Genomic DNA, 15864 nt, shown 5'->3' on the forward strand with positions numbered 1-15864 from the left:
AAAAAACCACGAAAAACGGGACCTTTAAGATAATTCCACAAATCACTGCAATTGCAGCTTTCAAACAGAGATGGCGACAAAGAGGCAAAACTTATGGACTGCAGCTTTAGCTTTAACTGTGCTTATCAAATGTTAAAAGATCTTACATTGTTTATTTGTTCATTTGGGTATGATACTGTAAAAACTGTTTTTTAGCCCAAAAAAAAAAACCTTTTACATGTTGTTTAAAATGTACTAATTTACAACTTCATTTAAATGTGACAGCTTTTCTTGTGTTTGGGTTTGAATTATTTTTTCTGATTTATTTTGGTGGCTAATCTACATCAGCAACAGCAAGACATTTTATACAAAATCCCCCAGACCAATTATATATTACACCAATTAGGAATTCTGTATGAGTGCTGGTTCATGTGGTGAGCAATGAGGAGGTGGACCACCTGGCCACACAGGCTAAATCTACATTAATGACTTGCCACATGATGTTATTTTGTTGAAATTTTTAGATGCAAATTCTTTTTTCTCTGTACATTTCTGTGTTTCACTTCTGTATAACTCGAGTACTAGCTTCCTCTTGAAAAAGTTAAAAAGTGTCATTGCAGTACAGTGAGTATTGGGGGCTCTTGTATGATAAATTGCTGGTGATGAAACTCATTCCAAGGATAAAAGCACCTGCAGAATGACTAAGTGTAAATAGATTATGTATACTCTCATGATTCTTATGTAACCTCTATGTTAATCTTTTTAAGAAATTTAGTGTAAAGATCTACTTTATGGCATTGTGCTGTCATGATGTTTTATAATGTTGTTTGTTTTCTTTTTGTTCAACAAACGATCCAAATTTGTTCAGATGAATGTCATTGAATTTCTAAACATTTTATTGTTGCTCATTATTCATATTACATTTTTTAAGTATAATCGAATATTAAACATACTCAAGCCTGTATTTTACAGTGAGTTTGATCTCTTGGCATCAATAAAACCGCATATAATCTTTGTAACATTCAGTATTGCTTTAATTTTAAACAAAGTAAATAAAAGCACAGGAGCCCGAACACAATGTCCTTTGAGAAAACATCTTTCAATCAGAGGCCATAAAAATCCAAAATGGCTCATAAAAAAGTGCAGTCCAAAGACAAAGTGTTTTTGATATATGTTCATAAGCAAGATGCTGATCACAGGGTCAGATTATGGATTGATAAAGACTTGTTTTCATGTCTCCTTGCACAATATTATGTTATGATCTCAAAACATGTTTTACTATAGTGCATGATTTGTAAACAAATACATTTTGGACTTTGCATTGCTTAAAAGGTTAGTTCACCCAAAAATGAATTGTCTGTCATTAAAGGATTAGTTCACTTTCAAATTAAAATTTCCTGATAATTTACTCACTCCCATGTCATCCAAGATGTTCATGTCTTTCTTTCAGTCTAAAATAAATGAAGGTTTTTAATAAAAACATTCCAGGATTATTCTCCTTATAGTGGACTTCTACGGAGCCCCTAAAGGGAAATGGTGGTAGAAAAAAAAATGGGAAGGAAGGAAATTTTATGTGGTGGTGGAAAAAAATTTGGGATGGGAGGAATTTTTTTTTGTTTAAATCTTTTGCATTCCCTCACAAAGATGTTTTGCATTCCCTCGCAAAGTTATAATCATTCCCTTGCTGTGAGCTCGGACAAACACTTCCTCTTTAATGTCCCGCTGGCTGGCAGTAGTGTTTCAGTTAGTAACATACGTTAATAATGCACACAAATAATGCGCGGCTCATAGAGTTTGAACTTGTTGGACTCAAAATGAAGAAATGCAGTCAGTGCTTATGTCAAGCAGCTCAGTTGGCAATATATTCACAGATTCAAGCTTCCCGGATTAATAACTCGTGAGCTAAACGTTGTTAAAACACAAATGCAGCTACTTCCAATCATAGTAACCTAGACAACAAGCTACAACAACCCAATTTTCCTCAAATGTGCTTTATAACAAATTGGTCTCTATGCAGGCGGCGAAGATACATGCCTGAAGGGACCATCTGAAAAGTGCAAAACCCAACACTTAATTTGATAAAAAAAAAAAAAATGCATAACGTTTATGATTATTAATTATTAAATAAAATAATATAATAATAACTTCACTGTTTATAGTAAAAATATTAAATAAATTGTAATGCCATCAAATCCAGTAAGCAATTATCATGCAAAAGCTGTTGTAAGTATGTAAGCTGTGTAGCTACCAACATCATTTGTGTAAAGAAGGCCTTGATGTGCTACTTGCCAAATGAAGTGTTGTAGTACCTATAACCAGCAGGAGAGCAGTGATGTATGAACTGAATTTGGTGACAGTACAGTGTGTTACAGTGAAGTTATTGAGTATTTTTCGTAATATAAAATGAGCAAAAGGGTTTTGGGTTTTGCACTTTTCAGACGGTCCCTTCAGGCGTGTATCTCCACCTGAGTTATTAATCCGGGAAGCTCGAATCTGTGAATATATTGCCAACTGAACTGCTTGACATAAGCACTGACTGCATTTCTTCATTGTTGAGTCCAACAAATTCAAACTCTATGAGCCGTGCATTATTTGCGTGCATTATTAATGTTACTAACTGAAACACTGCCAGCCAGCAGGACATTAAAGAGGAAGTGTTTGTCCGAGCTCACAGAAGGGAACGATTATAACTTTGCGAGGGAACGCAAAACATCTTTGCGAGGGAACGTAATCTTTGTGAGGGAACGCAATCTTTGCGAGGGAACTCAAAACATCTTTGCGAGGGAACGCAAAAGATTTGAAAAAAAAAAAAATTCCTCCCATCCCAAATTTTTTTCCCACCACCACATAAAATTTCCTTCCTTCCCATTTTTTTTTTCTACCACCATGTCCCTTTAGGGGCTCCGTAGACTTCAGTGGACTCCAAACGGTTGAAGGTCAAAATTACAGTTTGTGCAGCTTCAAAGGGCTTTAAACGATATCAGACGAGGAATAAGAGTCTTATCTGGAGAAACAATTGGTCATTTTCTAAAAAAAAATTTAAAATTGTATACATTTTAATCATAAATGCTCATCTTGAACTAGCTCTCTTCTTCTTCTCTATTTGAATTCCAGCAGTGTGGACACTGCTAAGTGTATTACTGCCCTCCACAGGTCAAAGTTTGAACTAATTGTTATATACTTGCACTAGCATATTGTATTACAATTTAGTTCAAACTTTGACCTGTGGAGGGCAGTAATACACTTAGCAGTGTCCACACTGCTGGAATTCAAATAGAGAAGAAGAAGAAGAGAGCTAGTTCAAGATGAGCATTTATGCATTATATATATATATATATATATATATATATATATATATATATATATATATATATATATATATATTTATTTATTTATTTATTTTTTTTTTTTTTTTTAAGAAAATCCCTTATTTCTCGTCTGGTACACCCCCTCCAGAACCGCCACTGTGTGAATCATTACTCACAGTAGACACTCTGAACCGTGCATGAGCGCATTTGACCTTCAAAGCCCAGTTCGTTTGACAAGTGTGAGCGCAACGTTCTGTTCCCCGGCGCGGTTTGTTTAGCCGGTCCTGGCCCGCTTGGAAGAGGTGGGCAAGAGCGCGGTTCGCATGCAGTGTGAGCGCTAACCGTGCCTGAGCATGGAACAGCTACTACTTTTGTGTGCGCTACTGTTATCATTACGATGGCAAACATCTTTATTACTGCTTTGATAGTACACTTTTCAATACATGTACTTAATTCGAGTGTATTTGAGATTATAACGGGTCCGATTCTTACCTTATTGATGAACAGGAATTGTAGTTTGCGAGTAAAGCTGCAAATTCCTCCATTAACGTCAGCTGCTGTAATAATCCTCTGATACGTGCCAGTGAAAATTGCTGCGCCTGCGCGGTATAAATTATAAATATATTAGGCAGTATCTGTGCATTTCTTCCTGTTTTCTTCCAGTCAAAAACAGGGGCGGAGCTAAATATATATATTATATGGGCGTCGGAACAATTGTAACCATTGTACTTTTTAAGACCAATATATTGGACCCACTCACTTTTACCGTCTCTAATTCCAGAGCGCGGAAAAGGTAGCTTCAGTTGAACAACAGTGAACTGCGGTCAGATGAGATGTTGTCAGGCTATGCCAGTAAAACTCCAATCAGCCGTATAGCCTACTGTGCTCGAGGCGCGAACTCAACAATTGCTCGCGCAAATGCGGCGGCGCGCGCTGCATATTACTTTAATTATAGCTTAACTAAAGCGCAAAAGAAGCTACGGGCATGCACCGTCGTTATTCTGTTGTAAATTAAGTCATGAAATTACCAAACATGCGATTAAAGCTGCCTCAAAACTGTACCAATTTGTTGGCCTTAAAACGTCTTAAAATGCATATATGTAGGGTAGACCAGGTACAGTTGGTACACTTTTTGCTTTCACCGTTACCACACCAAAATTATGGGACTGAAAAGAATTGAAACAAAGTGATTTTTCATATGACATTTCTTTTACTTGTCTACTAAAATATTATTAATTATTAACATCCATAAGTAGGTCATATTTTTCACAGTTAGCTCATAAACACAAGAAGCTTTTTTGTTCCAACTGTACCCATGTCGAAAACAGTCAGGTACAGTTGAAACAGTACCCTAGTACAGTTGAGACACCCATCCGGAATGCTGTAAAGCTGCCTAACCAATTCACTGCAAATGTAAAATACCTTTAAAAATGAGAATTTAACAGTTTTTATTTCCATTTAGTATTTTATTTTATTATTTTGTTTAAAAGTAGTCCATTTGTAAAACATTGTGCAGTAATGGCAAACAGTGATACAATATTTAATTTTAGGCCATAAATTTAATATTAACAGTTGAAAAGTTGAGTAACAGTAAAAAACATTGAACAATTGCAAACAGCAATAATAAAACAGATGAAATCTATTAATTTTAATAGATTAATAGATCTTAATAGAACTTACATCGTGCAACTAAACTGCATGGGCTGCAATAGGATTCTATGGTGCGGGTACATTTGATATAGCCTGGTAATACCAGACTCTGCTACTTCACTTTGCTTCGTAGACAGAGTCTGGAATGGCATAATAGAGAAGTGTTTTCTCTCTCGCTAGGGGACGCTTGTCTGAAGTTTAAAATCATTGGTTACCCGTAAGCCAATCAGATACGTTTAGTTATGACGTATGTTATCCGCCTGTACAGCCGCATCGAAGCACAGACATCATGCATCGAACTCAAATCTATGATTGAACTTCCACTGTAAACCTGTTGTAAACACATGATGATGTGAGCGAAATACCGGAGTGAACATGGCTGTAAACGACTTTTGCAGATTATGCGAAGTTAATGCATCCCGAAGTTTGCATCCCGTGTCTCGTTTCCCATTTCCGCGGTCGTTTCGGTTTTCGATTTCTCTAACCTACAATGTAAAACTCGGCGCTTAGCATCTACGTCACGGCTCTCAGCCCGCCCTCTGTTCGTTGATTGGCCCGGCTGTTTCCAGACCGGTGGCAAACACAACCCAGGTGAAAAAGAATTCTATTAAAAATATACTTTAATAAAGTGTACTAAGTATATTTTCTACATTTTGTACTATTTTCGTCAAATCCAAGTATAGTTAAGTGTATTCAATTATGTATTAACTTCAACTTAACATATATTTAACTACACTTCTAGTGTAAATTGTATACTAAAATGGAACAACTTTTTTTTAAACTTCAAGTGCACTAAAATACACTAATGAAAATCAAGATTCATGAGCAATTAAGCACACTTAGAGTACAATTGCATTGTATTTCCATTCTAATGGAAATACACTTAAAAAGGCATTGCAGTGCAAATTATAGTTGTGTTTAAGTACATTTTGTGCATACTGCTATCATACTTATAATTACTATAAACAGTTAATTTAGTATGCCTCTGTAACATTTCAAGTGATCTACAAATGCACTTCCTAACTATATTTAGTGCTTTTAAAGTGTCCCACTATGACAATAATAATGTTTTTGAAGTGAAGTTCAATTACAACCTAAACATCATAGACACATACTTTCAGTGCAATGTTATTATAGTGTAAGGTAGAAACAAATTGAAAGTACATTTCATTTGTAATTTTATCCCCATTTTGTTATACTTAAGCATGAATGTTGGTATTACACTACAAGTGTATTACATTAAAATTCAGTTCAAGTACATTAAATCAACAGATTACAAATTGCATTTCAGAAAAGGATCTTTATTATTAACACAAAAGTAACACACAAAAGCAGATATTGGCAAAAGGAAGAACTTTGAACAGTCGACTTTCTCTGAAATGCCGGGAACAGAACAATGGCAAACAACTTACTACACATGCATATCTACAGGTGCTGGTCATATAATTAGAATATCGTGAAAAAGTTCATTTTTTCATTGTAAATTATTTAAAAAAATGAAACTTTCATTTATACTAGATTCCCTACATGTAAAGTAAAACATTTCAAAAGTTTTTTTTTTTAATTTGTTGATTAGAGCGTACAGCTCATGAAAGTCCAAAATCCAGTATCTCAAAATATTAGAATATTTACATTTGAGTTTCATTAAATGACCATCCCTACAGTATAAATTCTGGGTATCTCTTGTTCTTTGTAACCACACTAATGGGGAAGACTGCTGACTTGGCAATGGTCCAGGAGACAATCATTGACACCCTCCACAGAGAGAGTAAGTCACAGAAGGTCATTACTGAATGTGGTGGCTGTTTACAGAGTGATGTATCAAAGCATATTAAATGCAAAGTTGACTAGAAGGAAGAAATTGGGTAGGCAAAGGTGCACAAGCAACAGGGATGACCGCAAGCTTGAGAATACTGTCAAGTAAAGCCGATTCAAACACTTGGGAGAGCTTCACAATGAGTCGAATGAAGCCGGAGTCAGCGCATCAAGAGTCACCACACTCAGACATCTTCAGGAAAAGGACTACCAAGCCACTTCTGAAACAGAAACAACGTCAGAAGCATCTTACCTGGGCTAAGGAGAAAAAGAACTGGACAGTGAACAGTGGTTGAAAGTCCTCTTTTCAGATAAAATTAAATTTTGCATTTCATGTTGAAATCATGGTCCCAGAGTCTGAAGGAAGACTGGAGAGGCACAGAATCCAAGCTGCTTGAAGTCTAGTGGGAATTTTCTGAAGTTAGTAATGATTTGGGGGGCCGTGACGTCTGCTGGTGTTGGTCCATTGTGTTTTATCAAGTGCAAAGTCAATGCAGCCATCTTCCAGGAGATTTTGGAGCACTTTATGCTTCCATCTGCTGATAAGCTTTATGGAGATGCTGATTTCCTTTTCCAGCAGGACTTTAGCACCTGCTAACAGTGCAACAACCACTTCCAAGTGGTTTGCTGACCATGATATTACTGTGTTTTATTGGCCAGCCAACATGCCTGACCTGACCCTATGGGATATTTTCAAGAGAAAGATGAGAAACAGTTGATCCAACAATATACAGATGATCTGAAGGCTCAATAGTGCCTCAGCAGTGCCACAAGCTGATCACTTCCATGCCACACTTCACTGATGCTGTAATTTGTGCTAGGAGCAAGTCATTTGCTGAAATATGTGCTGCCGACCAAGTATTGAGTGTACAAATGAACATACTTTAAAGAACTTGAACTTTTCTGTTTTGAAAATCCATTTTTTGATTGATCTTAGGAAATATTCTAATATTTTGAGATACTGGATTTTGGACTTTCATGAGCTGTACGCTCTAATCATCAAAATTAAAAAAAAAAAAAAACTTTTGAAATGTTTTACTTTACATGTAGGGAATCTAGAATATATGAAAGTTTCATTTTTAAAAATAATTTACAATAAAAAAAAAAGAACTTTTTCACGATATTCTAATTATATGACCAGCACCTGTAGCTCTGACTTGAGTTACTAGAGGCCTTGTAGCTCTCATTGTTGCACTTCCTCCGTAGAAGGGCCCGGATCTCTGCCACCTCTGTGTTGGGGAATCGCTCCCTCACTGCATCTGTGAAAACAGGAAAGAGACATGGGGATGAATTAAAACAGGATAGACAATGTATAACATTGAAATACAATCATTGATTATAATGGATTTGTCAATCAATCATGACAATGGATTTGGATTCATAACTATGACATTACTGTACCTAAAATTGCGTTGGTTTTTTCTGGCTCAAGCTGCTCCTTCAGCTCGCCTTTTTTTCCTTTCCCTGTGAGGGTTGCCTATAAACGCAACATGTCACTTGTGGTCACAGTATTGGTACCTGCGCCAATTTGCCAGAGGCCTTGTAGTTATATCCGTACCAGGGCTGGGATGAACAAAGTTTCACGTGGAGCATTCTGAGATATTTTTTTTGCTGAATTACCGCGGAGTGCGAGTTGTGCTAAAAAATAAACTGCCGGGATAATCACACAGCGCTTGCCGTAGGCTACACGTCCAATAATGACATGTCCGATTCGCGAACTAATGACTCATTTGAACTGATTCACTTAAATGAATAGTTAAAACAACTGATCTGTCCAACACTGAACTCATGAGACGTCTGAATCGGTGTATAACAAATCGGTACACTTTACAATAATGTTCCATTTATTAAATTCTAGTTACCTACATTAATATTTTTTTTTAAGAAAAAGGTGAGTGGCAGAGTGTACTACTATACGTTGTTGTTATTTTTATGTGAATGAAGAATTAAAAGATGCACTTTTTTTCAGTAAGCTTAAAGCTATGTGTTTTCAACAAATGTTAAATTCTGTTGGTTCAGGAAGGACACCATGACAGGCTGCTGGCTCCCACTGTCGCTGTTAATTTTTATTTATTTTTTGTTGGAAAAGCACTTAAATAGCTTAAAGCCCTCAAGTTTACATTGGTTACTGTATTCTTTCAATTGCTCTAAACAAGTATTTTGGGTGACCTTTTTTTTATTGAATGACATCAATTTGTTATTTTCATCTGAAAGAAGAATTACAAGATGCACTTTTTTATTAGTAAGCTAGGCCTATGTGTTTAAGGCTTCAAGGTTTTATCCAACGCTACCTCTGACTAAGAATGCATTACTTTGCACTTGTATAGTCTTTTATTTTGGACTTTTTACAAATTGGTAATAGTCAATTAATGGGGAGATTATCGATAATCGAGTCAAACCGAAATAGAATCGGACTGAAAAAAACAAAAACAAAAAAGAGTCGTTAGATTAATCGATGCACCGAAAAATAATCGCTAAATTAATCGTAAAAAAAATTATCGTTTATCCCAGCCCTAATCCAACCCACTGTCACTTTTACCATATTGCTTAATCAGTGAAATTCAAACAAGAAGTATTAACAGTAGTCAATGACGGCAAAAATGGCAGAGTTAAGTGGATTTTCAAATTTGTAATCTGGGAAGTCAGGTCTGTATTCCAAGACATAACGTGAACATGCATGTTCTTCAAATTAAAGGGTTAGTTCACCCAAATAGCAAAATTATGTCATTAATAACTTACCCTCATGTTGTTCCAAACCCGTAAGACCTCCGTTTATCTTTGGAACAAAGTTTATTTTAAATTTAGTCCAAGAGCTCTCTGTGTGTCCAGAAAGGTAAGAAAAACATCATCAAAGTAGTCCATGTGACATCAGAGGGTCAGTTAGAATTTTTTGAAGCATCAAAAATACATTTTGGTCCAAAAATAGAAAAAACTACGACTTTATTCAGCATTGTCTTCTTTTCCGTGTCTGTTGTGAGAGAGAGTTCAAAACAAAGCAGTTTGTGATATCCGGTTCGCGAACGAATCATTCGATGTAACCGGATCTTTTTGAACCAGTTCACCAAATCGAACTGAATCGTTTTAAACGGTTCGCGTCTCCAATACGCATTAATCCACAAATGACTTAAGCTGTTAACTTTTTTAATGTGGCTGACACTCCCTCTGAGTTCAAACAAACCAATATCCCCGAGTAATTCATGTACTCAAACAGTACACTGACTGAACTGCTGTGAAGAGAGAACTGAAGATGAACACCGAGCCGAGCCAGATAACGAACAACAGACAGACTGATTACACTACAGATGAAGTGAAATCAGTGTACACTTTAATAAATTATACTTTGTATTAAAAATAAGCGTACTTACTAAAAGTACACTAAATTACCACTATACATTTTTGTATTTTAACATATTTTATGAGAGCACTCTGATATGCCACTAAAAATACACTTATTTTAGAGTGTACTGTATAAAGTGTACAGAAGTCACACTTCTAATGAAGTGAGAACATAGTACACTTTAAAAAAAGTATACTAACAATTAATTTCCAAAAAAATATACTTCCCATAAGTACACTGAATTGCCACTCTAAGTATGTCAAATTTAATACACTTAAAAAAAATAAACTTCAATACAATTTAAAATACATTTACAACAAAGTACACTTTCAAAAAGTACATTTAAAAAATAATTTGATTACTGATAAATTGGTATACTTACTGTTTGGACTATTAAGTTGAACTTAATTACATCTTTTTCGAAGTATACTTTTAAAAAGTACAAACCAAATACTCTTTAAATAAAGTACAACAAGTAGAAGTATACTTGTTTTATAATTCATGTACTTCATTCATATTTCAAATACACTAAAGTATACTACTTTTTTACCTGGGAAAGCTCTGACGCTGTATCAGACTGAGTACAGAAGCGAAATGAAATTGAGCGGAAGTAGGAAGTCTGACGTAGTCAGGCTACATTTGATACACTGTGTCTCAAATGTACCCCGCTGACCACCTCGAACATTTCTCTAGATTTTACGATGACCTTGTATGACACAAAGTCATGCAATATGTCAGTGTTAGAGCACAAAATAAGGTTTACGAAAATGTAAGTTAACTTTAACAGTCATGTAAGGATGAGAAGCTATTCAATGTGGAAGCGACGTGGTGAAGTGAAAAAATTACCTTAGAAAAAAAACTTTCGCCGTTATCTTCGGACTGGAGAATCGCATGTACTTTAAATTTCACACGATTGAAGAGGGCGCTAATATACATGTGCTAAGAAAATTTCACAGATCAGACTTGTTGCGAACGCAAGTTATTTAAGGTGTTTCAACTGTACCCTATAACCAACTGTACCTGGTCTACCCTACACCAAGGAAATCAAAATTTTCTCGGGGCAGCATGCCCCCCCGAACCCCTCTAGCATAATACATTTTGTAACCTCAGTAATTATGAAACCCTGCGTACGGCCTTGCTTCTTTTCTATCGAACGAAATCAAAGGTAAACGTGTATTCCTCCAGTTGTGCGCGCTTTGGGACTAAACTTTGTATGCACTGTGATCAATGTGTGAAAATAAATGGGAGCAAAAATGCGATTGAATGTAAAGGTTTGTGTCTCGTTGTTCTATTCGAAAGAAAATCAATAACTACCGATTGATTGGCATTTTATCTATCTATCTATCTATCTATAAATTGCATAAAAAAAATTGGAGGGAGGACCCACCCACATTGTTTTTGCTTCCGACGCCCATGGATCGCTTGTTATTTAACACAGACATACGAATTTCTTATGGAATGGAGATGTTTCTTTCTTTTAGGTAGCCTACAATTATTCGCGGTGTTCATTTTTGAGACGTTTCAGAAAGATTCTCGCAGAAAAACAGCTGAAAGCGCACCCTGTTTTTTATTTATTTTATTTTACAAAAGTACAAGGTTTTGTTGTTATTGTGAGCGTACACGAATAAAAGTAGACCATTTGTAGGCTTGACGAAAGACTTGTTGTTTCTGTCATGAGGAAAAAATCCATCAGAACGCGCCGGCGCGTTCGTCGGCCAGAGGGATAAAAATAGCCAATTTAGTTTCATATTTATATTTAAATATTAGGCTATAGAGCCTATATTATTTGTTAAATTTCACCTATGTTGATTATGAAAAGTGAATAGCATGACGGATGCGCAATATCAGGAGACATGCAGCTGGTCAGTCATGAGTTTGACCACTTCATTAAGTTTTATTTTATAATAAGCCTTTCTTTAAAGTGAATTTCGTTTTGTAGAAATTGTATCTTAATTTCAATCACTGTTTCATCAACCAATTGCCTATATTTAATAAATAACCAAAAACGTCGGGTGGAATGTATTTAAGTGCGTAACAAACGAACATGTTTCTGTGGCCTTTGAATAAGGCTGAAGCAATATTCTGTTTTTAATGAATTTCTTAAATAAATATAAATTCATTCGATGAATCTGAACGTATGTTTACATGAACGCTAAATAAAGTGATCGGGTTAATGTGTGAGCGTTTGTCACAAGTTTCAAATCAGTATTGATTATTTTTATTTTTTATTTTTTTTTATCGCAAGCTGACTTTTTTGTTATTTTTATTTGTCCATATAGCTGCCTGTTACCATGCCAGGTTATTTCCAAATTATTATTATTATTATTATTAGGTTATTTTTTTAATCGGTTGGTTCTGTTGGTTCAGGTTGTAACTGCAGTTTTGTCTTGTTCTTATCACATAGATTTACTTGAATTGATATTGTCACGTAATAATAACGTAATTTGAACTTGCCATACCTTGACTTTTTGTGAATTGACGCCACTTAGGGACGGTCCATCATTTTTCCCCCCTCCCAAATTAAGCCAGTTGAAAAACATGGGATGATGCGAATTATTCTGGCCCACCCACACTTTTAGAGGCCCACCCACCATTCACTTTCTGCCTCCGCCACTGCTTGTGACTCTGTTTGAGTTCTGTCTCTGTTTGAGACTGAGCGTGGCTTGTTCGCTTCACTTATATAGATCAGTGGTGCGCGCGCTTTTGGTGTGACCGCGAAACCTGCGGGAATGACTAAAATTATGCCAATACAAGCACTAGGCCTACTTAACCGGAGCGAATGAGACGAGAGAGAGAGAGGGAGGCGCCCACGCGGGTGTGCGTCACTTCACCGTGACAGAGAAGAGAGCGGAACGCGCAGCTGACGTTATTGCCTGATTCTCTGACCCAGTTTGTTTGTTGGTTTCCATGGCTGCAATATGCGGTGTTTTTCGCCAACTGGCAACCTGTGATGTCGAAACACTATTGGATAAACTGGCAGCACGAGGTTTCGCACAGACCAAAACAAAGACAGACATTCCAACACGGAACGCACATTTTCAAAATAGAATATCTGGCTGTAGTATTGTTTTTCTGAGAAACAAGTAGGTGAACTTAGCATGTTTCTTAAATATCTGCAAACATATTGGGGTATTTTTATGCTTTATTAAAGTAAAAATCTTACATAGAGCCTTTAAGCGTGAGCAGCGGTGGAGCGTCGTTGAGTGGAGGAGTGGAGAACAGAGCAGGAGTTTGTCCAAGTCCGACAGCCTCCAAGAGTTTGTGTCCTCCACTGCCAGGTCAAGATCTGAAAGTTCTGAAGATACTAAAATTTTCACTGAAAACCCTTTTAATTTTGGTTTAAACAATATTCTTGTATTAAAAATGTTTGTGTCAGTCTTGAAACTTATATGAACAGTTAGGCTATTCAAAACAAATTCTATCTAAAAAAATCTATCATTATTTACCCTCATGTCAGTCCAAAGTCATACCACAATTTTTACAGTGAAGCACAAAAGGACAGTTTTGAAGAATCTTGACGCTGCTCTTTTTAATAGTGTCTTTTCATAGTCACCATGTCTGTCAAGTTTCAAAAAGGCATAACAAGAAAACTAGTCCTTATGATCACATGTGCGGTATATTCCTTCTGAAGTAGATTTGTATGAGAAACTCTTTGTTTTTATTCACTGATACCCTTTCCATAAACTGAAGATGTGAAATGTTTATTACAAACACATTTAAAATGCTGCAGCAAAATGTTATTGACACTAAAATTACATTAGTGTGAAGGATGAAAATGTGTTTTTAAGGACTGTAGAACAACATAAACCACTGAACTTCATCAAAAAATACCTGTTTCATTTTAATTTTTAGGTGCTCCATTCCTTGAAGATGAGTTTCAGTACAAGCTCTAGCATTGATTCATTACATTTGGTTTCTGCACATGATATTTCAGTAACACTTTAGAATAAACTCCCATTAGTAAACGTAATTAAATGCATAACTGATATTAAATAACAGTGAACAATACATTTGTCACAAAACAGTGTTTATTAATACAGAGCAATACAGTGTTTAAATAAAATAAAATTACAACTGTTTATTGTTAGTTCATGTTCACTCAGGTGCATTAAATGATATTATCAGATAGAAAATTTTATTTCAATATATTACAACAACTAAGATTAATAAATGCTTTAGAAGTTCAACATTTTTGTTCTTGTTAAAGTTAACAAATGGAGCTTGTGTAAAATGTTATAATATTTTTCATAGCAAATGTGAGGATAAGTATCGCACTGTATATCCATGTTAAATAAACTACATGAAGTTTAAATAAATAAATGTGATATTTTACTCAAACTGTACAGGATTTATATAAAAACAGAGCATCATTTGAGGCAGTCCATCAGAGCTGATCAGGGTTCTTCTTCTGAGCAGTCGTGGCTTCATGTTGTGTCTCGACTGTCTTCAGCTTCACAGTCAGTGGAAATCTTCCTCTCAGCGTCTTCAGATCTCTGATTCACTGGCGCCTGTATGTAGAGCTTCCCGTCATCAGCCATGGAGCAGGACAATCCCTCAGGATTCACTCCTTCAGGCAGGTCAAACTCCCGTCTGAACTCCTGGATTCTGCACGAGCACGAGCCTTTCCCAGGATCCTCCTGCTTCTTCTGGGTCTTTCCGCAGACCTGCAGCTTCCTGCCCACCTGCCTGACCGACAGCTCGTCCGGGGAAAAGTCGCGAGTGTCCAGCGTCAAAGCAAAGCGGCTTCCGTCTCTCTCCACTGCGCAGGAGACTGGATAGATCTCCTCAAAGATCTGCTGCTGCAGTTTCTCCAGGCTGCTCCTCTCCTCCTGCAGCACTTCTGCGTGTCTGTGAAGAGCTGTGATCTCCGGACAGAGACTGCTCTGCACTGGCCACTCGGTTCCCATCAGTGAGCTGAAGGAAGGCTGGAATCCATGCGGGATCAACATGTTCAGGGTTTGTGTTCTCGAGTCTCTCTGGTTCGTCCGCTCGTGAGGCGTTTAGATTTGACTCGAGTGCTGCGAGTCGCTCGGCTTTATAGCGCGTGTTCTTCAGCACCAGAGAGTTCATGAACTTTCCAGGCAGTTCCGGATTCGTCCAGTGGGGGCAGAAGAGAGAGGACTGATGACATCACACCTGTCACAGTCTCAATTTAGATGAGGATTGGACAACTTATAAGTTCATTATATTATTTTATAGCTTTAAGGGACTCCAGCTGAAAATTATAGATTTTATCTACCAGGAATAGAAGAGATCCATACCAGAATTAAAGGGTTAGTTCATCCAAAAATGAAAATAATGTCATTTATTACTCACCCTCATGTCGTTCCACACCCGTAAGACCTTCGTTCATCTTCAAAACACAAATTAAGATATTTTTGTTGAAATCTGATGGCTCAGTGAGGCCTCCATAGCCAGCAATGACATTTCCTCTCTCAAGATCCATTAATGTACTAAAACATATTTAAATCAGTTCATGTGAGTACAGTGGTTCAATATTAATATTATAAAGCGACGAGAATATTTTTGGTGCACCAAAAAAACCAAAATAACTTATTATATAGTGATGGCCGATTTCAAAACACTGCTTCAGGAAGCTTCGGAGCGTTATGAATCAGAGTGTCGAATCAGTGGTTCGGAGTGCCAAAGTCACATGATTTCAGCAGTTTGGTGGTTTGATACGTGATCCGAATCATGATTCGATACAAAAGATTCATAACGCTCCGAAGCAGTGTTTTGAAATCGGCCATCACTAAATAAGTTATTTTTTTTGGC

At 36.5% G+C, this 15864-nt stretch overlaps 1 protein-coding gene across 1 annotated transcript; it reads right to left on the reverse strand.

The window, feature by feature from the left end:
* Positions 1-13905: 13905 nt before the first annotated feature.
* On the reverse strand, positions 13906-15195 carry LOC125277454 (heat shock protein 30-like). Its single transcript, XM_048205841.1, has one exon. It carries the CDS (start codon positions 15036-15038, stop codon positions 14514-14516), a length of 525 nt encoding a protein of 174 aa, XP_048061798.1. The 5' UTR covers positions 15039-15195; the 3' UTR covers positions 13906-14513.
* Between the last annotated feature and the right edge of the window lie 669 nt (positions 15196-15864).

This window comes from Megalobrama amblycephala, linkage group LG10 (assembly GCF_018812025.1).
Source record: "Megalobrama amblycephala isolate DHTTF-2021 linkage group LG10, ASM1881202v1, whole genome shotgun sequence".
Classification (NCBI taxonomy): domain Eukaryota; kingdom Metazoa; phylum Chordata; class Actinopteri; order Cypriniformes; family Xenocyprididae; genus Megalobrama; species Megalobrama amblycephala.

Bases quoted from the DNA above. Each gene is read 5' to 3' on its own strand.
- LOC125277454 (XM_048205841.1), bottom strand. From the start codon at position 15,038: ATGTTGATCCCGCATGGATTCCAGCCTTCCTTCAGCTCACTGATGGGA.